The following is a 21,357-nucleotide window of genomic DNA, read 5'->3' as shown; positions in this document are numbered from 1 at the left end:
GGGTACATGTGTCCTTTTGAATTATGGTTTTCTCTGGGTATATGCCCAGTAGTGGGATTGCTGGGTCATATGGTAATTCTATTTTTAGTTTTTTACGGAACCTCCATACTGTTCTCCATAGTAGCTGTATCAATTCACATCCCCACCAACAGTGCAAGAGAGTTCCCTTTTCTCCACACCCTCTGCAGCATTTGTTTGTAGATTTTGATGATGCCCATTCTAACTGGTGTGAGGTGATCCCTCATTGTAGTTTTGATTTGCATTTCTCTAATAATTGGTGATGTTGAGCATCTTTCCATGTGCTTTTTGGCCATCTGTATGTCTTCTTTGGAGAAATGTCTATTTAGGTCTTCTGCCCATTTTTGGATTGGGTTGTTTGTTTTTTTAATATTGAGCTGCATGAACTGTTTATATATTTTGGAGATTAATCCTTTGTTCATTGATTTGTTGGCAGATATTTTCTCCCATTCTGAGGGTTGTCTTTTCTTCTTGTTTCTGGTTTCCTTTGCTGTGCAAAAGCTTTTAAGTTTCATTAGGTCCCATTTGTTTATTGTTGTTTTTATTTCCATTACTCTAGGAGGTGGATCAAGAAAGATCTTGCTGTGATTTATGTCAGAGTGTTCTTCCTATGTTTTCCTCTAAGAGTTTTATAGTGTCCAGTCTTACATTTAGGTCTCTATAAACTCCATTTTGAGTTTATTTTTGTGTATGGTGTTAGGGAGTGTTCTAATTTCATTCTTTTACATGTAGCTGTCCAGTTTTCCCAGCACCACTTATTGAAGAGACTGTCTTTTCTCCATTGTATATCCTTGCCTTCTTTGTCATAGATTAGTTGACCATAGGTGCGTGGGTTTATCTCTGGGCTTTCTGTCCTGTTCCATTGATCTATATTTCTGTTTTTGTGCCAGTACCATACTGTCTTGATTACTGTAGCTTTGTAGTATAGTCTGAAGTCAGGGAGTCTGATTCCTCCAGCTCCGTTTTTTCCCCTCAAGACTGCTTTGGCTATTTGGGGTCTTTTGTCTCCATACAAATTTTAAGATTTTTTGGTTCTAGATCTGTAAAAAATGCCATTGGTAATTTGATAGGGATTGCATTGAATCTGTAGATTGCTTTGGGTAGTATAGTCATTTTCATAATATTGATTCTTCCAATCCAAGAACATGGTATATCTCTCCATCTGTTTGTATCATCCTTAATTTCTTTCATTAGTGTCTTACAGTTTTCTGCATACAGGTCTTTTGTCTTGTTAGGTTGGTTTATTCCTAGGTATTTTATTCTTTTTGTTGCAGTGGTAAATGGGAGTGTTTCCTTAATTTCTCTTTCAGATTTTTCATCATTAGTGTATAGGAATGCAAGAGATTTCTGTTCATTAATTTTGTATCCTGCAACTTTACCAAATTCATTGATTAGCTCTGGTAGTTTTCTGGTGGCATCTTTAGGATTCTCTGTGTAAAAGTATCCGGTCATCTGCAAACAGTGACAGTTTTACTTGTTCTTTTCCTATTTCTTTTTCTTCTTTGAAACTATGTTGAACAATAATGGCAAGAGTGGACATCCTTGTCTTGTTCCTGATCTTAGAGGAAATGCTTCCAGTTTTTCACCATTGAGAATGATGTTTGCTGTGGGTTTGTCGTATATGGCCTTTATTATGTTGAGGTAGGTTCTCTCTGTGCTCACTTTCTGGAGAGTTTTTATCATAAATGGGTGTTGAATTTTGTCAGAAGCTTTTTCTGCATCTATTGAAATGATCATATGGTTTTTGCTTTTTCAATTTGTTAATATGGTGTATCACATTGATTGATTTGCATATATTGAAGAATCCTTGCATCCCTGGGGTAAATCCCACTTGATCATGGTGTATGATCCTTTTAATGTGTTGTTGGATTCTCTTTGCTAGTATTTTGTTGAGGATTTTTGCATCTATATTCATCAGTGATATTGGTCCGTAATTTTCTTTTTTTGTAGTATCTTTGTCTTGTTTTGGTATCAGGGTGATGGTGGCCTCATAGAATGAGTTTGGGAGTGTTCCTTCCTCTGCAATTTTTTGGAAGAGTTTGAGAAGGATGGGTGTTAGCTCTTCTCTAAATGTTTGACAGAATTCGCCTGTGAAGCCATCTGGTCCTGGGCTTTGGTTTGTTGGAAGATTTTTAATCACAGTTTCGATTTCATTCCTTGTGATTGGTCTGTTCATATTTTCTATTTCTTCCTGGTTCAGTCTTGGAAGGTTGTGCCTTTCTAAAAATTTGTCCCTTTCTTCCAGGTTGTCCATTTTAGATTCTCACAAGGAGTGCGCAACCTAGATCCCTCGTGTGCACAGTTCACAGTAGGGTTCACGCTCCTGTGAGAATCTAGTGTCGCAGCTGATGTGACAGGAGCTGGAGCTCAGGTGGTAATGGGAGCGATGGGGAGCGGCTGTAAATGCAGATGAAGCTTCACTCGCTCACCCACCGCTCACCTCCTGCTGTGTGGCCCGGTTCCTAACAGGCCGTGGACCGGTACCAGTCTGTGGCCCGGGGGGTTGGAGACCCCTGCTATATCGTACATCCCCATGACTTGTTTATTTTATAGCTGGAGGTTTGTACCACTTTACCCCCTTCACCTGTGTTTGCCCCAGCCCCCACCCCTCTGTTCTTTGTACCTGTGAGTGTGTTTCCCTTCTGTTTTGTCATCTTTTTTTTTTTTATTGCTTTCCCAGCTGTAATGTTTAAGCTATTTCTGAGTCTCATGAGATTTTTCTTTATTAATAGATTACTTAGTTAACTCAGATTGGGGACTTTCTAAATGTATATTTTGGGAGAAAAGTGGCCTTTTGTAGCTGACGCATGACACTCACGTTATACTAACTTGCTTCGTGTGGACCCACATGAAATTTTTGTCATTGGAAGTTGTAAATTAATTGGTTGATAATGTAGGTGGGTATATTGTTAGTACTTATATTTGGGTGTGAGCTATGTCAACATTAAGTTAGTGATTTGTTTGTGAAAGTGACCTTTTTTCTTTTTCCATAGAGAAATAAGTCATACTGTGCCAGATATATCTATCCATGGCAATCTCTCCTCAGTCCACTGCTCTCTGGATTTGTACAAATACAGGCTGATCCGGGGTTTATTGGAGAACAACCTTGGAGAGCCCATAGAGGAATTCCTGCGGCCTTATGATTTACAGGACCCAAGCATTCATGTGAGTATGATGTTAGGTTCCTCCGTAACTCTCGTGGTCTCAGCTGATGGTCATCCTGGGTATCTGTTCCTCGAAGTTACCTGGGGAAAGAAGATGGAACCACGAGTGAATTAGGCTTCATGACATCGACCCCATTTTTAGATTGGCATCGACTATGAATTGATCAGCATTTCCTCTTCCAGACTGTTCTGAGCGGAGAAGTGTACACGTGCATGAGCTTCCTCATTGATATGGTAAATGTAAGTCTGGAGCTGAAAGATCCAAAAGGAAAAGAAGGTGCTGGGTCCTTAGCCAGGTATGGCTTTAATTATAGTGCTTTACTGTTAGTAATGGTAATACAAATAACACACACATTGTCCTCTGACGTAGAACAGAGGTCGCAGAGTGGTGGTTCACAGCTAAATGAAGATGCTTTTTGTTGGTCTGCGCAGTGCTTTTTTTTTTTTTTTGGGCGGTACACGGGCCTCCCACCGCTGTGGCCTCTCCTGTTGTGGAGCACAGGCTCCAGACGCGCAGGCTCAGTGGCCATGGCTCATGGGCCCAGCCGCTCCGCGGCATGTGGGATCTTCCCGGACCGGGACACGAACCTGTGTCCCCTGCATCGGCAGGCAGACTCTCAACCACTGCGCCACCAGGGAAGCCCCGCGGTGCTTTTTAAAAGTTTAAATTCATCAGTCTCTATCAGTCAAGATAGTTGAGGTTAGGCTGTAGTAAAGGCACTCCAAAATACCAGTGACTTAGAACAGTGACGATGTTTTTTTCTCCTCGTGTTTCATGTCTGTTATGGGTCTTGGGCTGCTCTGCTCACTCTAGTTACTCTGACTGACAGCAGTTTGCTGTGCCAGCAAGAAAAACAATAGCCCTGGAGTGGTCTTGAATGGCAGTGGAATCCCTGGTAAACCCCGTGGGGCTAGAACGTGGTCCCACAGGAGCGCAAAGGAGTCAGGAGGTAGTTTTGCTGTGTGTCTGCATGGGGGAGCCCCAGAGCTATCTGGAGCAGCAGTGATGACTGCCTAACTGGCCAACATTTGAAAACTGGGGAATTGCACATAAAAAGTCTGGATTTCAGCTTTTGAAAAATTAGAAGCTTTGGCAGTACTGGGCCCGTGTTCTCAATTGGAAGCATCTGGAAACTGAGTAACAACTTGGGCAGCCTTTAGATAAGGCATGTGCTTACCCAGCAGTTCACTAATTTATGTCATTTTCTTGGTTAGTGTAGGCCAGGAATTTGCGATTACTGGTATAAAACCCTCAAGAGTGCATTGTATTTTCACACTTGATAATCTTTTCATTTTCATCTCTTGACAGCCATGGAAAGTTGAGCAGATATTACTCCTGTTTTCCAGATAGAGTTTTTGACTAGTGTAAGGTCAATCATATGGCTGGAAAAGTGGTTCAGTATTTGAAAACAGGACTTCAAGTCTAGTAATTTTTCCATGGAAGCACTCTATCTTCTATTTTGTATTTCCCTTAAAAATTCATTCAGGCCCGTATCTAATTCAGCTGATCAGAACATGGTATGGTGGAGCTGGGGTCCCAGATTGATTATCTTGTGAGCCAGCAGTTTTTTCTGATGACTGGTTATGCCCTTAGCTTTTTTTCCAATGTGGAGTAATTCTGTATGGATTGCCCATTGCAGCTTTCTCTGTTATTAAAACAGTGGCAGTTCCAGATGCATTTTCTGTTGTTGCATCAGCTGCATTATTTCTCTGTATGAAAAGTATTTGTTGTGGCAGTTCCCAGTAAACTTTAGTGGTCTTACGTAAAAATTCAGCCGATTCTGGAGAGAGAATCTTCCACGCAGGCTAGGAGTTGACAGATGAAGGACTAAAGGGACCCTTATTATCCCTTGGGGATTATCACAAATATATAGTGTTACTAAACTTAGGTGAGAAATGAGAACGCTAGTGAACCAAGTGTATAATAAATACGTGGTATTGTTATTCCTCACGAAGTTCCTACGGACAAGAGCATCTCCTTGGAAATGGAAGGTGAGACACAAGGCAAAGTGACACTAAATCCATTTTGTGGCCGCTGTTAAAATCTGTGACAGATCTCAGAGTGAAAGTTATTCTTCATAGAACTTAGGCATATTTATGATTTTGTTCTTTTATCTTAAATGTACATAATTTTGTAAAATGGAAGCGTTCAACATCTTGTCTGCTTTCTCCCTTAGATTTGACTTCAAGAAATGTAAACTGCTCTATGAGAGCTTTTCCAACCAAACGAAGTCCGTTAACTTGGTTTCCCATTCCATGATGGCTTTTGACACCCGCTATGCTGGGCAGAAGACCAGTCCTGGCATGACAAACGTATTCACCTGTATCTTTCAGCCCTCTAAGAACAGCAGCACTACCCAAGGATCCATTCAGATCGAACTGCATTTCAGGTAGGGGATCCAGACCCTGACTTTGCCTTTCTTTATCAGGACATTTCCTTCTGTGGACATTGGGCCAAGACCACGTCGGCTTTCGAACATCAAAGGAGCAAGGAATCAGTGGGAAGATAAATAGATAATGGCTTATCAGTGCAGCACACCGTATATTAGTATTCCTGTAACCATGCAGTTTCATTTATTGGCCAAAAGATGTCTCTGTTGCCTTAAAAAAAAGTTGTTTAGAATTAAACCAGATTCTTAAAATTAAGCAGCTGTAGACTGTTTTAATATGTAAAGTGACTTGGGGAAGGAAGAAATTGTGCTTATGTAAGAGGAAAATAAAAGTCTTTTGGTCTATAGAAATAGCAGAAGCGAAAGTGGTTTTGACTTGCATTATTGATTTGTTCCTGCAAGTCTTAATGACTGACTTCTCCATGTAAAAAGAGCTTTAGCCTCTTTGAACTAGATTATGTTTTTCTTCCTGGTATTATGGGAGGCAGTGTTGTGTGTAGAAAGAGCCCATGTTTGCGGATCGTATAGCTGGGCTCAAACCTCGCTCTACCACTTTCTAGTAATGCATCCAAGGACAAGTTCCTTCATCTCTTTCAGCTGCATTTTCATCTTCTATGAAATAGGAAAGAATAACTGTGCCCACCTGACCCACCTCATGCATAGGGTGGAGGTAGTGCTTAAGATATTCTGGCATATACCACTTGGCACAGATGGGAGCTGTTGTGATGATTCCTGATGTAGCTTGTGTTATTTGATGACACACTACTGTTAAGATTTTATGACTAGGTGGGCCTATACTGGAAAACTGAAAAATTAGGTCTGATCGATAGAGATTCAAAAGGAGACCTTTGGAACTGATGTTGGTTTCATTCTCTTAGTGCTTAATGTTATCAGATAAATTGTAAATATAAACCAGTAAGTAAGAAGGCTGGGAAAAACATCTTGGTTAGGCAAAAAAGGAAAAAAAAATTATCAAGATTGTTCTTATATTTGTATGTTTAAATATGTCTGACATTTCAGCGTGCTGTTCAGTGAATTCCTCGGGGTTGAGGTTTTTTTAGGGCGGGGTCGCTATCTCCATATGCCTTTAGGAAGTCTAGCAAAGTAGATATTTAAACTTCTGCATGAACTTTAAAAAAGTTCAGTAATAAGAATGCTAGTTGCCTCTTACTGAGCTGCACCATGGGCCAGGCACTTTACCCACCTTTAACTTAATTCTCACAAGTCTGTCCAGTGGGTCACTTCTTCCCTGTTTTACGGATACCGATATAGAAGCTTGGAGGGGGTTAAATAACTCTTCTAAGATCACACAACCAGTGAATGAAGTAGTCAGAGCTGAGACTTGGGCTTGGGCCTCTGATTTCAAAGCCCGTGTCTTTTCTAACACTTGTCAGGCCTACCACATTTTAGTGATTGGCCTGACTGTAGTCAGATGATAAGCTGGCTGTGATTTGCAGTTCCTTTGTTTGAAGATGATGTTTATTTGAACAGAGGGCTTGCATGTATTGCTCTTTGGTGCATCTGCAGAAACAGTTTCCTTTTGGGTTTGCTTTGCTGTTGATCTGGCTTCCTAAATATCATCTAGTTGTCCCACTTATCATATTTTTAATGTAGAAGGAGCCTTAAAATGTTGATATATTTATATACTGAAGGTGTATAATTTCTTGGAGGCTAGTAATAAAGTCCTACACCTTGGCTCTTGCTAACAGAAATACCATTGTTAGTGATAGGGTTAAAATGTTCTCTTGATTGGAACTTTTGAACGCCTTCTGTGTCTCAAGAAGAATTGCTCTTCTGTTGGGAATTTGTGTGTCAAATATAAATCACTTCACAGTGTTTAAAGCCTTGAAATATTTTCCAGAAAAGGGATCAGACACACTTTGACTTTTCCAGTTAGTTCATGGCTCTGACGATCTGTGTTCAAAATGGGGTGGAAAAATTTTACTGAGGGCAACATTTTTTCTCTATTACAAAAGGGTAAAGTGTTTCTGTGAAAAATGCTGTGTCTGTATGAAGGAGACATGCACCATTGTGCCCTTTTTCTAGAGGCAGTGAGCCAGGTTTAGGAGAAATAAGAGCCTAGAGAGGCCAGCCTTAAAAATATCTCCAAATCAGCTTTTCCTGAATAGAAGCCCCTTTTAGGACTGGGAAGCAGGTATGTGAAGCAGAGCCCCAGAAGTGATTTTGGGCTCATAGAACAAAGTTCAACCCAGAAAACTCTATAGGGGTGTCCCTAGCCCATCCCTCTTCTATCTTACCCATCTCTGCCTGCTGATATACTAACAGGGCCTGGATAAGCCCCTGACCGCACCATGGTTTGAGGCCAGGCCTGAGAGTCCTCCTTGGACTATAATTCTATATTTCACCCCAAATATAGAATTTGGGATAATGAGGACAACAAAACTAATACTCTCTCCCCTTCTCCCGCATCTCTACTTCTAGGGCACTTGGGGTTACACCCACAGTTAATGTAATCTTATCTGTCTACCTTCTTTGGCTGAAAGATATGGGCTTTCAGGCCGGTTCCAGCTAGAAAAACCATTTCATACTAGTATGTAAATTGGATGTTTATAAAGAAGTGATCCTAGACATCAAAGAAAGAGTGCCTCATTGATCTTCTAGAAACAGCCTGTAGGGAAGGGAACTGACATTTTTCGAACCTGTTATGTGCCCGGTGCTTTATCTCTTACAGTGTTATTATTTCTCAGTTTATAAGTGGCGAAGCAGGCTCAGAGAAGGTAGGTGGCTTACCCAAGATAACACAGCTTATAAGTGACAAGATTTAAGCCTGCGCTCTTCCTACTACACCGGCATTTCTCAGCCTCAGCGCTGGTGACATTGTGGGTTAGAACATTCCGTGTTGTGGAGCCTCTCCTGTACGTTGTGGGATGTTTAGCCTCGTCCCTGACTTCTGCCCACCAGATGCCTAGATGCCTGTAGGAACCCCTTCAGTTGTGGCAAAAATGTCTCCAGGGGACAGAATCACCCCGGTTGGGAACTGCTGGACGACGCGCACTCTATTGCTTTCTTACAGCGTATTCCTTTTTGTTGAAGAATCTGACTGACTTCTGAAAACATACACTGAATATTTTATTAAACCCGGATTCAGAGTTTATTGATACTCAAAGTTCAGTTTAGAAAATGCTGGAGTACCACCTGCCCCAATTGAGTCACATATTTGCAAGTTAATGAAATATCATATTTCTCTTTTCCTATTTTATTTTTATGATCTTCCTTCTTGCAGGTCTACAAAGGATTCCTCCTGTTTCACAGTAGTTCTCAACAATCTCCGTGTGTTTCTCATATTTGACTGGCTACTGTTAGTGCACGATTTTCTCCACACCCCCAGTGATATTAAGAAGCAAACTAAAGTTACTCCTTCACGCCACCGTAACTCTAGCAGTGAATCTGCTGTAATTCCCAAAACCGTGAAAAGTGGAGTAGTTACCAAGCGGTCTTCCCTTCCTGTGTCTACTGAAAAGCACCTGGAGGTCAAGGTCAATGTAACAGGTAAGTATATGTAGTTGTGAGTCACTGATTCTTAGTTTGGATATTAGGCTCCATATGTGTCTTACAGGATGACTTTTCTGTTGCCTCTGCATTTTGACACGAGCACTCTTACACATTTGCGTCCTTTGCAGACCAACAGGTGTCAAAGTTCCTGACCTCCGTTTTCAGGTGGGATTGCCTGGCCCACACTGAGCTGACCCACACTGGGCTTCAGGATCTAGTCCCTCTCCTCTGCTGCCCTAATGCATATGCCTGGCCTGAATACCCACCTGGGCAGTGGTCTTTTTTCCCAATGTTAAATCTGGCTTCAATTTTCTGTTTGATCTCTAGGGCCTCAGCAGTTGTACCTTACAGAGTTTAAGCAAAGGTGGTATGTGAACATCTCAGTGTAGAAGATAAATAAGTGAGGGGATTGTTACTTTCTTTACAAAAAGAATATTTTCCTCTACAAGCAGATTTACTACAGTTTTTGTTAACTAGTAGACTCTTACAGTACATCTGTACATAAGATGTACTGTACTAAGATATACTATTTATTGTTCTGTCTGTGATATACCCTATCTACTGCTCAGTGGTTTGGAAGAAGCTGGAGAGCACACTGCACTTGAAGTGGATTTAGTTTCAAAAGTTCAATTTATACATGTTTTTTGATGAAAACGAAAAGTAAATTTGCCATGTACAGATGAATAGAAAACTGTCTGTATCTACTAATTAAAAAAAGTCTACGTTAAATTAGTCCACATTCTTTGTAAACAACTTAAACAGCTACATAGATGACCTAGTGCTTTATGCTGCCTAGCCAACATTAGTATCTGAATCCACTTCCTGGGATTTTTAAAACAAGTCGTCATTTGGCGAGGGAGCTTCTGAATGTCTGTTCTGCCTCCCAGGAGACCTAGCTTAAAACTATATGCTAAAGAGAGAAACTGCATCCCAGTCTTTTCTGCCTGTGCAGTGCTCTGTCAGCTCAGCTGTGGCTGGCCAGATACAGAGAACTTGTTCGGGGTGGGAGTGAAGCGAGTGTCGGCAGGCGTCCTGCAGAACGCACCTTTCTGGCCGATGTGTCAGCCCCCGCCCAGTAAACGTGCTGCCTGGTTTGCGACAGCCTGCTGCTTTCCCCCTCACAGCTTTGGCTTAGTTGACAATGCCGTCCTTTCCAGGCACGGAGTTTGTGGTCGTTGAAGATGTGTCCTGCTTCGATACCAACGCCATCATTCTCAAAGGCACCACAGTGCTCACCTATAAGCCCCGGTTTGTCGATCGGCCCTTTTCAGGAAGTTTGTTTGGCATTGAGGTAAGAAGTCTGTGTGTTGATTGAAACACTAAATGTTTGGCTCAAGAGAAAAGCATCTGGAGGAGAATTTTACCTCCTAAACTTTCATTCAGGGAAATAATGAATGGGATTGGAGGGCCCTTGTCCTCGTCTCTTCATTTTCTCCTCAAATCTACCAGGTTATTCTAATGTGTGAATTCAGTCGCCCAGTGTCAGGCTGTGAATGTGTGGAGGGACTTTTACCTCTTTCTCTCTCGCCCTCCCTTCCTCAGAAAGTTCGAGGAAACTCTTCTAGTCCCCATTACCCTGCCGGGCTCCTTGTTGTGTCCTCTAGTTCTGCAGGTCTAGGCCCTGGCGAACTGTGAAGGTGAGGAAGGGGTCCTTGTTGCTCCTGTATCCCCTTCCCCCCACGTTCAGTGCTTGTCCCTCCAAAGACCTAGGGCTTTATGGTCATGGAAACTTGTCTATAAAAGTGTTAAGGACTTTTTGTGTTATCCTTCTGGGAATATCTGATGTATAAAAGGGCACGTCTAGAGAGTCAGGCCTGACCTAAAGGACTGAGTCTCTAATAGAGGTGCTTGTGGTTCTGATCTGATCTCATGAAGGGGCTGATTTGCACTGGGATGGCTTTTGTAGCCAGAAAATTACATTATACAATGTCCAGCAGAAACTGCTCTGCCTCTTTTTAAGCCAGGATGTGTGGAGACAGAAGGAGAAACGAGGTAGATTATTATCTCTGTCAAATGTTCTTAAGTCACTGATCTCAACTAACATTCCTCTTGTTAGAATATTAGAATATTTGGTTAGGGATACTCATCATTTCCTTCCCATTTATGATTAAGCTTTTTCGTACCCAGTTCTTTCCAGTGGTATTTCAGAGGTTGAACGAACAAAAATTATTTTCACTGTCAGCAGCATATGGAACTTCTTTTTTTTTTTTTTCTGGTCAGAAATAGCTGAATAAAACCTGTAGAGATTTTATTTCTCTACCACTTGTTTCTCTCATGTAAAGAAACCTCAGTGTGAGAGGAGAGGGATTTGCATGCTGGTGTGATGTGATGTGAGTTGGTCGTGAAATTGCGATTCATCTGCTTTCCAAGCCACCACAATACCAGCTTGGAATGGAAAAGTTTAGTGATTAATTAATGAACTGTCAGGTACCGTTGGGTTTTGTGTAGCAGAAGCCCCTGAAGGAAAAAGGAAAACGAAACTTTCCTGCTCCAAACCCTTAGAAAAACTACATGGCAAAATATTTGAGATTCCTGGAAATTCCTTTCAATCTTGTTCTTTAGGCAGCACAATTGGATCTGAATCTTAAGACCTCCCTAATACGTCATTGGGGGAGAACTTATAAAGAAAGCAAAATGATGAGTTAATCTCGAATACAGCAGAGGACCTTGGTGGCGCGTGTTTTTCAGTAGCACTAGAAAATGCCAAAAAGCGGGGAGGGAGCAAGGGAGACCAAAGCAATGCTTTCTTCTGTCTTCTTGAGCGTGCAACATAATTTGGTCGTAGGATGGTACCCTTTTCTCCCTTTTCTCCCCCCTTTTCTCCCCCCATAAATGTTTTTTTTTTAAATTATAGAACATTTCAAACATACACAAAGTAAACAATAATATAATGAACCCTTGTGTACCTTTCACCTAGGTTCAAAAATTAATGTATTTATTTTCAGTTGTGAAAGTAACAACTATATTACATAAAATTAGGGAAGGGGAGGGGAAAAAATCACCTATCCCACCTTACATAATCTCTCTTGACATTTTGATGTGTTTCTTTCCTTATAGTTATGGCGTAATATTATTTTGATTGGGCTGCTTTTTCACATAACCTATATTGTAACTGTCTTCTTATGTTTCATATGGTCTTTTAAACCGTTCCTTTTAAATGGCCACAAAATATTCCGAGTAGATGTGATAAAACTTTGGTTGCTCTTAATTTTTTGATTAACTGTTAAATAATGGTTCAGTGAATTTTTCTGTGTTTTGCATTATTTCCTTGGGCTAGTTCCTAGTAAGAAGTAGGATTACTGGATCAAAGGGTGTGATGTTTTTAAGCCTCTTGTTACATATTGCTAAACTGCCTTTCCCACAGGCGAACCACTGCGCTCCTGGCAGTGGGTGAGAGCCTCAGCCTCCCTCTTCACAATGTTCATTTCAGTGGTTGCTCTGGGCTTTTGATATTATAGGGCTGAGTGCTTCTGAGACGGTCTCCTTTTCTCCTGATGGTTAGACTCTTCCTGAATCAGACATTAATTCCTGCCATATTGCATTTCACTCTCTAGGTGTTTTCATGCCGACTAGGAAATGAGCAAGACACAGCTCTTTCAATTGTTGATCCAGTACAAATTCAAGTGGAGCTGGTGGGGAATTCTTCTTACCAGAATAGTTCAGGATTGATGGATGCATTCAATAGTGAAGACTTCCCACCTGTCTTAGAGGTAATGATGACAAATCTGTGTAACACACTGAGACACTCGCAAACACTTTCCTTTGCTTGAACTGCTTACTTAACTCTGCCAAACTCAACAACATTTTCGTTACTTCAGCAAATACAAAATAAATATGGCAGTGTCTCTGCCCTAGAAGATCTTTCAGTCTTGTGGAGGATAAAAGACCTTTTAATTGTCTGGTGTGATCTTGAAGTTCTATAAAACTTTACAGAAAGCAGAGTTAGGAATATTGACTGTGAGTGAAGCTAAAAGTGAGTCTGATCAGAGGGGTAGGATGTAAATAGGCCGAGAAGGAGAGCATTCCAAATTAGGAAGCAGCAGAGTCAGGGGCAGAAATGGCCCAGCAGACCTGAGACCGAGGGAGGTCTCACTAGAAGAAAGAAGTCTATAGGGCAGTGAGGAGGAGAGGGGAGGAGAAGCAGAGCAGGTGAAGCCAGGCAGGGACGGCTTAAGACTGATGTTATATTTCTTCGGTAGAGGGAGAATCATTAATTAGTAATCCATCTGAACCGTAGGAGGATTGAAAGAGAGAGAAAAGCCATTCTGATTTTCGGGCTTCAAAAATAATGAAAAATAAGTAAGAAATAAAGCACTATACCCAGCCTTCAAACAGACATCCCATTTTAAAGTGGTCTTGTGTTGGTGTCTGTACTCCTTTTACCGGTGGTAGCTGAGTTGCTGTTGTCTGAGGAGGACCAGATTTTCAGAAATATTAATGTGGAACATGACTCATTTAAAGTTCTGTTTGAATAAAGGAGAGATAAATTTTGTTGGGTGGTCAGAGATTTTAAAAAATTAAATAGATCAAAGCAAAATGGATTAACAGAGTGTTGCTAATAGGTGATCCTGTCTCCACCAGAGCCATTCTCTGATTCTCTGCTTTGATGATTAATGTGCTTGTATGAAAATCATTCTACTGAAGTATTAAGTGCTCTAGTAATTTTCCTTGCTTAGTATTTTGTATTTGGTACAGTTTTGTGGCATTTGACCTCACAGCTGGGACATTTTACCTCATGGCTATTAATGCTTAATTTCAAGATCTCCCCTGTCTTCACAATGAGAAATGTCTGTTGGATTTCTAGAACTTGAATTAGAGTGATACTTGTAAGAGGTGTGGACACAAAAGCAAGTGCAACTTTAAAAACTGCCACCTTTTAAATTTTGTTAGATTCAGTTACAGGCCCTGGATATCAGACTCTCCTATAATGATGTTCAGCTGTTTCTTGCCATTGCAAAATCCATCCCAGAGCAAGCTAATGCTGCAGTACCAGACACAGTGGCCTTGGACGCCAACTCCTTCAGCACTTACCTTCCTGGTGCATCTCGAAGGGGAGAGGAAATCAGAGAAGGGACAAGACACACCTTAGACCCTGTCTTGGGTAAGTATTAACCATAAAACCCACTCAGTCTTCCCAAAACTCCCCTTCTTTTTAACTTTTCAGATTTTCTTTTGCACAGTTAAATTGTTCAGGGTAGAATTGTGTCATTAAGTATAATTGTAGGTCATAAGTATGACTGTCTAATTTTTTTTAATTTAAAAATGAACAGCCCAAACCAACTGTTCTAGCCTACAGTATTTTTCCTTTTACAGTTTCTTCCAGAGATATGGATAATGCTAAGGTTTAGTTTTAAACTTCAAGTTTTCCTCCCAAGTTATATGGATAATAATACTAAGTTTCAGTTGTAAGCATTTAAAAGACAGCCAATATAGGGAAAAGACTTAAAAATTTCAGGGTACAGTTGATAAATTCTAATTAGGAGCTACTTTTGCCTATAGCAGTGCAGTGTTTGAGTCCCCAGTTTCTGGATTTCTTTTCTTGTTTTTTTTGGTTCTTTTTTGCTTCAATTAGTCTGTGGGTTAATTTACATTAAATTACTTACAAAAATATATATACCATTTCCCGCCCCCCCCCCAGAGTTACAACTGGCTAGACTGCAGGAGCTGGGGTTTGGCATGGATGACTGCCGCAAAGCTCTCTTGGTGTGTCAAGGTAATTTGAATAAGGCTTTCCTTTATCAGCTGTTTATCTTGATAATGTTTATCTTTCCATGAGCTGGAGTGTGTTTTGGAGACCCTCCATGATTTTCTGTGGGCTGAAGATAACTTGGGCCAGTAATAATGAGACACAGGATTTTATAGTGGACATGGCTGTGGGCTCTGGAGCTGACTGCCTGACTTCAGGTCCTTACTCGCCACCTGCTGGCTACTTGTTCGTGACTTGGGCAAGTTTCATGTCTCTGTACCCGTGCTTCCTTATCTGTAGAGTGAGGATAAGAGGACATCCCTCAGAGGTTTGAAATAAAGAAGTCACTCTATGCAAAGGACATGAGAAGGTACCTGACACACAGCATGTGCTCTGTAGATGTTAGCACTGTTGCTAGTGGGAGTGGTAATGGCAGTGACGCTGGTAGGCATGGCCATTTATTGAGTTCCTCTGGGCCTAGTCCTGCTTCTTGTTGAATCCTCATACCCTTGGAGGCAGGCATCATTACCCTCACTCCAGTTGGAGAAACCAGCTCAGATAGGGTACATAAACTCGTCTCAGGCCACCTGTTAATGCGGGGTGGGATGGGTTTAAAGCCAGGTGTGCCCGTGTTCTTTCCTCTGCATCACACTACCTCTCCACCTCCCTCTTTGTTCCCCTTTCTCTTCAAATCAGAGATACAGCAAGAGCTGTATTTTTTCCCAGTCTTGATACTTGCATGTATATTCTGTCTTTTTATTTCTCTATGTACTGTATACAGGCAGACCTTGGAGATATTGGGGGTTCAGTTTCAGACCACCGCAATAAAGAAAATATTGCAATAGAGCGAGTCATACAAATTTTTTGGCTTCCCGGTGCATATAAAAGTTACGTTTACACTATACTGTAGTCTGTTGAGCGTGCAGTAGCGTTATGTCTTAAAAATGTGCATGTCTTAATTAAGTAATGCTGTTGGAAAATGGTGCCGGTATACCTGCTCGACACAGGGTTGCCACAAATCTTCAATCTGTAAAAAGCACAGTATTAGCAAAGTGCAATAAAACGAGGTATGCCCGTGTATCCAACATACGTGTGTGTGTGTGTGTGTATACACACACACGTAATATTATACATGTTGGTAGATCGTATTGCAAATAACAATTTTATAGAATTATAATTACAATTTTATTAAAATATATACTTAATAGCAGCGTCTTCCCGTGTCATTAACATTATTTGTAAACATTGATTTTTTTACATTTGATCAGAGGATACAGTATGATTTAACCATTCTTAAGTTGTTTTTCATTCTTTCATTATCATACACAATTCTGTAATAAATATTTTTGTGTATGAACTTTTGTCTACATCTTTTTAACTGTTTCTTTGGTAGTGAGACTTCATATTGTAAAAACTGGATCAGAGAATATAGATATATTTTTCAGCCTCTTTGCTTGAATTGACAAATCTTTTTTGAAAAGGATTGTACCAGGTTAAACTTTGACCACTTAACATGGTTTCATCACAATTGTTTGCATTACCTGTCTCTTTCCTCTGGAGAAAATGAAGGTAGACCTAGTTATCTTGTGTTCCTTAGTTTTGTTTTTACCTAGTCATCATTGCTTCTTGGTTTAATTAACTTCATACCCCTTAATGTTTACATTTCTTACTTTTACTCTTTCTTTAACAATTCAAACACGTTAGAAAAATTTCTAAGAGCCTTTTGGATTTCAATTTTTATTTCTTTAGTAACTAAGGTTTATTTCCATCAATAATGAAGATGATAATACCAACTAATGTTTATAGAGCCTTTGTTATATGCCAGGCTCTGATCTGAGAACCTCCCACGTACTCATTTGTTTCCTCCTCATGTCCGTCCTGTAAGCGGGTGCTGTCGGGCATAGAGAGATCAAGTAACTTGTCCAAGATCCAACAGCTGGTAAGTGCCAAGATCAGAAGCCAGGCCATCTTGCTCCAAAGCCCATGCCCTTTACCACTTACCACCATTACATGCACTGGCCTCTGGTAATTTATAAGTGTGGGGTTGCATTGCTTTTCTTTTTTCTGTTCTGTTCTTTTTTAGCTTTAGCAATCTGGTTGTGTTCAGGGGGTGTTATTTAATAGTTTTATATTACACACATGGTTGAGAAGACAAAGTATGTACAACGTAAGACATTTGAGAACACTTAACAAAGCAGCACATCAGGATATGCAAGACTACATAGGGAAGATTAAGTATTATAGTACCGAGTGGCACCTGGAATGTTGGATCCTCTCCTTTCCTCTTTTCTCGTCTCCTTCAACAGATGTCACAGTAGAGGAAGGATGGCTTCCTGGAGACATTTTGAGCCAGGTCATGAAAGGTGCGGTAAACTTGAGTGGAGGTGTGCAGCAAAGAGGGCCTTGTTCTGTTTGCTAAAGAGCAGGATTCCTGTTATTGTGCTCTTTTTTCTTTGTTATGTCTGTCTGGCATTAAGGTTCTCTTGGGCTGTCCAGTAGGTCCCTATCAAATGTATTTCTCTGTTTCCTCTCTGATTTGCTTGAGTAGCTGTGGGAACGGATTGAACTGATCACCTTTTAATTTCTTTGCAGGTCAACTGAAAAAGGCAGCAAGTTGGCTGTTCAAGAATGCTGAACCCCTGACGTCTCTTTCCCTGGCCTCTAACAGCCGAGAGGGCCAGGTGGCTGCACCGGCACGGTTGATCTCGGGCGTGGAGATGAAAGCTGAGAGCGTGTGCATCTGCTTTATCGACGACTGCATGGACTGCGACGTCCCTCTCGCTGAGCTCACCTTCTCCCGTGAGTGCTCGCCCGACCCTCGGGTTCATCGAGAAGATGTGCAGTGAACCACCGTCTTTTCTTCACGTTGTTCGTGCTCTCCCGTACTTAATAGAATGGGAGAAATTTAGATGATGGTTTTACATATGTTTTCCATTATTTGTATTTTAAAGAAACGTGTATTTATTTGCCATATGTGGCCTTCAGACCATGGCTTGGGAATAATAGAAATTGTCATTGATGAAATTTCTGTTCTATTAACAGCTCTAGTTAAATAATTCCTGATCTCTCCATTTTGTTTATCTTTTCGTGTATCTAAAGGTTGTAGGGAGTACTGTTATTAAAGGAATTTAAAAGATAAGCTTAGAAAGTAGTGTTTCCAAGCTGTATGTCTTTTGAAAATTAAAAAACACAGAGGCTCACCAGAGTCTCCTCCGTAGGCCGGGTAGGAGGTGAAACCCTATTCACCTGAGAGCCGTCCTTCAGCAGAGTGGAGACCAGGGCAGGAGGGCTTTATCCTCAATCGCATCTTTGCAAGCTGTGTCAGATGAGGCTTCTGAGGAGAGTAAAGGAGAATCTTACCGATGTGTTTACTTTTAATTTTCTTTTGTTTTGATCTTGCTAGCCTCTTTTCCCTTCAAGGAAAAGTTGGTTCTGGGGATTTAATTTGACCTTTTACACATTGTAGAGATTTTCTTTTTCCTTGTGCTTCTAGCCACCACAAGGCCCACTTGATTGAAACTAACAACTGGAATTTTGACTGTTTCCATGAGTATCTTTTCTGCAGAAAATAATTATTTCTTATTTTTCTACGGTAATCTTGAAATTTTGAGCTAATATTTATGAAGGCATGACTGTTCTCAATTATTCTACCTTCTTTTCAGATATTCAGGTAGAAATGTTTTTTAATGTTCCCACAGGCTTGAGATACAGCTGGATGCTGGGGCTGGTATTGGTGGGGGGGCAAATGAGGCATTTACCTCATTCACAACATTTAAAGGGGTACCACAAAACTCAGTAATTAAGATAAATGATATTTTAATGGAGTATTTTTAAAAATCAGAATTTATTAAAAAAACCATGATGAACAAAATATCAAATTTTGATACATCTGTGTGTTCTCCTATAAGATCATCAGTGGTAGCTGTAACTAACATCTCTTTGTTTTATTTTTATTAAGGTAACATCAGTTTATAACATTATATAAGTTTCTCGTGTACAGTATTATATTTCCATTTCTGTATACATTACCGTGTGCTCACTACCAAAAATTTAGTTCCTGTCCATCACCATACAGTTGATCACCCCTGCTCTCGCCCCTGTCCCTTCTCTGGTAACCACTACTGTTCTCTGTATCTGTGTGTTTGTTTTTCTAACATCTCTTTTATATGATTTGTCAGCAAAAGAAAGTTTTGGTTGTTCCCGCCCTGCCACTGCAATAAGATTTGCTTTCATTGCAGGTCTGAATTTTCTGCAGCATGTAAGAACTAGCCCTGAAGGCTATGCCCACTTCACCCTTTCTGGAGATTATTATAACCGTGCTCTGTCAGGTCAGTATAATTATCATGGGATTTAAAAAATACACTTCGACATTTGCCTGGGCCTATTTCTACATAAATTCTACATGAGGCAAAGGGGTGGGATAGGACAGGGAAAGGTGAAAAATAAGTGACTGCACAAGCACGAAAGATACAGATTTTTCATATTTCTAAGAATATATTTGATAAGTCACAACTGAATTCTTTAAAAAGGAGTTTCGGTAGTTAATTCCTTTTCATCCTGGAGTTTGGCTTATTTCAGAACATGAAATTGCTCAATTGTGAAGGATCATTCGTCTGGCCCTGATAGTAGCTAAATTTCAAGTGATATTTAAGCCCATAAGCATTTTAAACTTCAGGCCTCCTCACTCCCTATTGGACTTGTTTGTCTCATTAGAAGAGTACTGAGTCAGTGACAATGTATAACCTGCCGTACCTACTCCCTAGAGTAGGACACAGTTGATCAGGGCAAGCTGTTCTTCCAGAGACATAAACTTGGATATACTACAAGGCATTTCCAGGTTTCTTTCCTTCCATTGGAAAGACCAAGATAAGGGCCTATACAGATGGACATTCAGGAACCATCCTGTATCAGGGCTGAATAGTTTGAGCTGTGACGTTCTTTGCTTAAGAGAGTTCTTCGTAGGTGTGGGTGGAGTAAACCAAGTTGTGTCGAAGAGGGGTTGCTCCCTTGATGTCATTGGAAAGTTAAGCTTCCAGTGTGTTGTGCTGCTGCTGATTGTTCTAGAGTACGTGTCACATTCGATTTTATATGTTAGTTAACATTCTCCCCTCTCTGATCTGGATTCACTTAAAGGCAACACTCTTACTTCCTAATTGTTCAAAATGTTTAACTTCAGAATAATGGCCCAAGCCTTGCTAGTTAAGAGAAAGTTTTGCAGGGCATATGGTAGCTATTTTTTTGAGAATCATTTATTTTCCCAGAGCAAATATTGCTTACTTTTAAAGTTGCATGAACACATTCAGGTCACTAGTGCTAAATGGTGTGAGGAGATGAATGTACCGACATTATGCTACATGTTAGATTGGATTTGTATTGGTAAATCACCTTATCTATGGCCGATGGAGTGTATTTAGAAAACTGTTAAAAATTAACTGGCCTTGAAAAGTTGTCTTTAAAACTACAGTGAGATACCATTTTTCTCACCCAGTGGACTGGCAAAAAGGAAGTGTGACACTACTAAGTATAGTGAAGATTTGAGCCCTAGAACTCTTACTTCCTGCTGTCAGAATTGTAAATTGGGACAACCACTTTGGAAAACAGTTTGACATGACTTAGAAGCATACTCAGCAATCCTTCAATATACTTCTTCTAGACCTGTACCCTAGAGAATCTCCTGTCTATGAGTACTAGGAAACAAGTACAAGACTGCTTCCAGAGTGGTCTTCCTAATAGCAGCAGAACTGGAATCAAGTGAAATGTCTCCTAGCAGTAGAATAGATAAATAAACTGTGGTATGTTCATAAGTGGATTACAGTTCAGAGGTGAAGATAATGTACCACAGCTACATGGCATCAGTGTGAGTGAATCTCAAAGAATGCTATTGAGCAAAAATAGAAACTTGCAGAAGAATACACACGGGGACTTCCCTGGTGGTCCAGTGGTTAAGAATCCCCCTTCCAATGCAGGGGATGCGGGTTCGATCCCTAGTCGGGGAACTAAGATCCCACATGCTGTGGGGCAACGCAACAAAGATCCCGCATGCTGCAACTAGGACCTGATGCAGCCAAATAAATAAATAAATGGAAAAAAAAAAAGAAAAAGAATACACACTGTTGGATTCTGTTTATGTGAAGATCCCTAACAGGACAAACTATGTATTCTTAAGAAATGTATACATAGGTGGTAAAAGTATAAAGAGCAAGGAAATGATTAAAAATTCAAGCTAATGGTTACTTGGAGTCGGGTAGAAGAGGTTTGGTGGGGAGTGGTACTCAGGGGCTTCAGAGGCACATATAATTTTCTGTTAAGCTGAATAGTGAGTACGTGAGTGTTTGCAGTAATCTTATTCTTTAAACCATACATATATGTTGTTTATATATAACTTTTGTACATATGACACATTTTAAAATAAAAATTTGGAAAAATTTAAGTTAATGAATTTCAAGTATACCTATTTATTCAGCCAATGGGTTCTTGATGTAAGCAGGGTAATCAAATTTAGTAGTTACTTCAGCCGCTGACACTATTTTTCCAACCTGAGTCTGAGACACTTTTTTTCTACTTGAATATGTCAAAAACAGGTCCT

General features: G+C 40.4%; 1 protein-coding gene across 6 annotated transcripts in view; it reads left to right on the top strand.

Annotated features, from left to right (window-relative positions):
- The window catches only part of VPS13D (vacuolar protein sorting 13 homolog D), a 244,821-nt gene that overhangs the window by 64,291 nt on the left and 159,173 nt on the right, over positions 1–21,357 (top strand). For 5 of the 6 annotated variants that reach the window (XM_082649813.1, XM_082649811.1, XM_082649812.1 and 2 more), the window contains 10 exons: positions 3,012–3,183; positions 3,366–3,478; positions 5,360–5,572; positions 8,817–9,082; positions 10,243–10,376; positions 12,640–12,795; positions 13,976–14,186; positions 14,724–14,798; positions 17,364–17,570; positions 19,010–19,099. In XM_082649813.1, the coding sequence (XP_082505939.1) occupies positions 3,012–3,183; positions 3,366–3,478; positions 5,360–5,572; positions 8,817–9,082; positions 10,243–10,376; positions 12,640–12,795; positions 13,976–14,186; positions 14,724–14,798; positions 17,364–17,570; positions 19,010–19,099 (1,637 nt within the window). The remainder of the gene's footprint in view (positions 1–3,011; positions 3,184–3,365; positions 3,479–5,359; positions 5,573–8,816; positions 9,083–10,242; positions 10,377–12,639; positions 12,796–13,975; positions 14,187–14,723; positions 14,799–17,363; positions 17,571–19,009; positions 19,100–21,357) is intronic. The other variant, XM_082649814.1, reaches the window with a different exon arrangement.

This window comes from Grampus griseus (genome assembly GCF_964374135.1).
Source record: "Grampus griseus genome assembly, chromosome: 1".
Classification (NCBI taxonomy): Eukaryota; Metazoa; Chordata; class Mammalia; order Artiodactyla; family Delphinidae; genus Grampus; species Grampus griseus.
The sequence above is the reverse complement of the archived record's forward strand: the minus strand, read 5'-3'. Positions and strand labels throughout refer to the sequence as shown.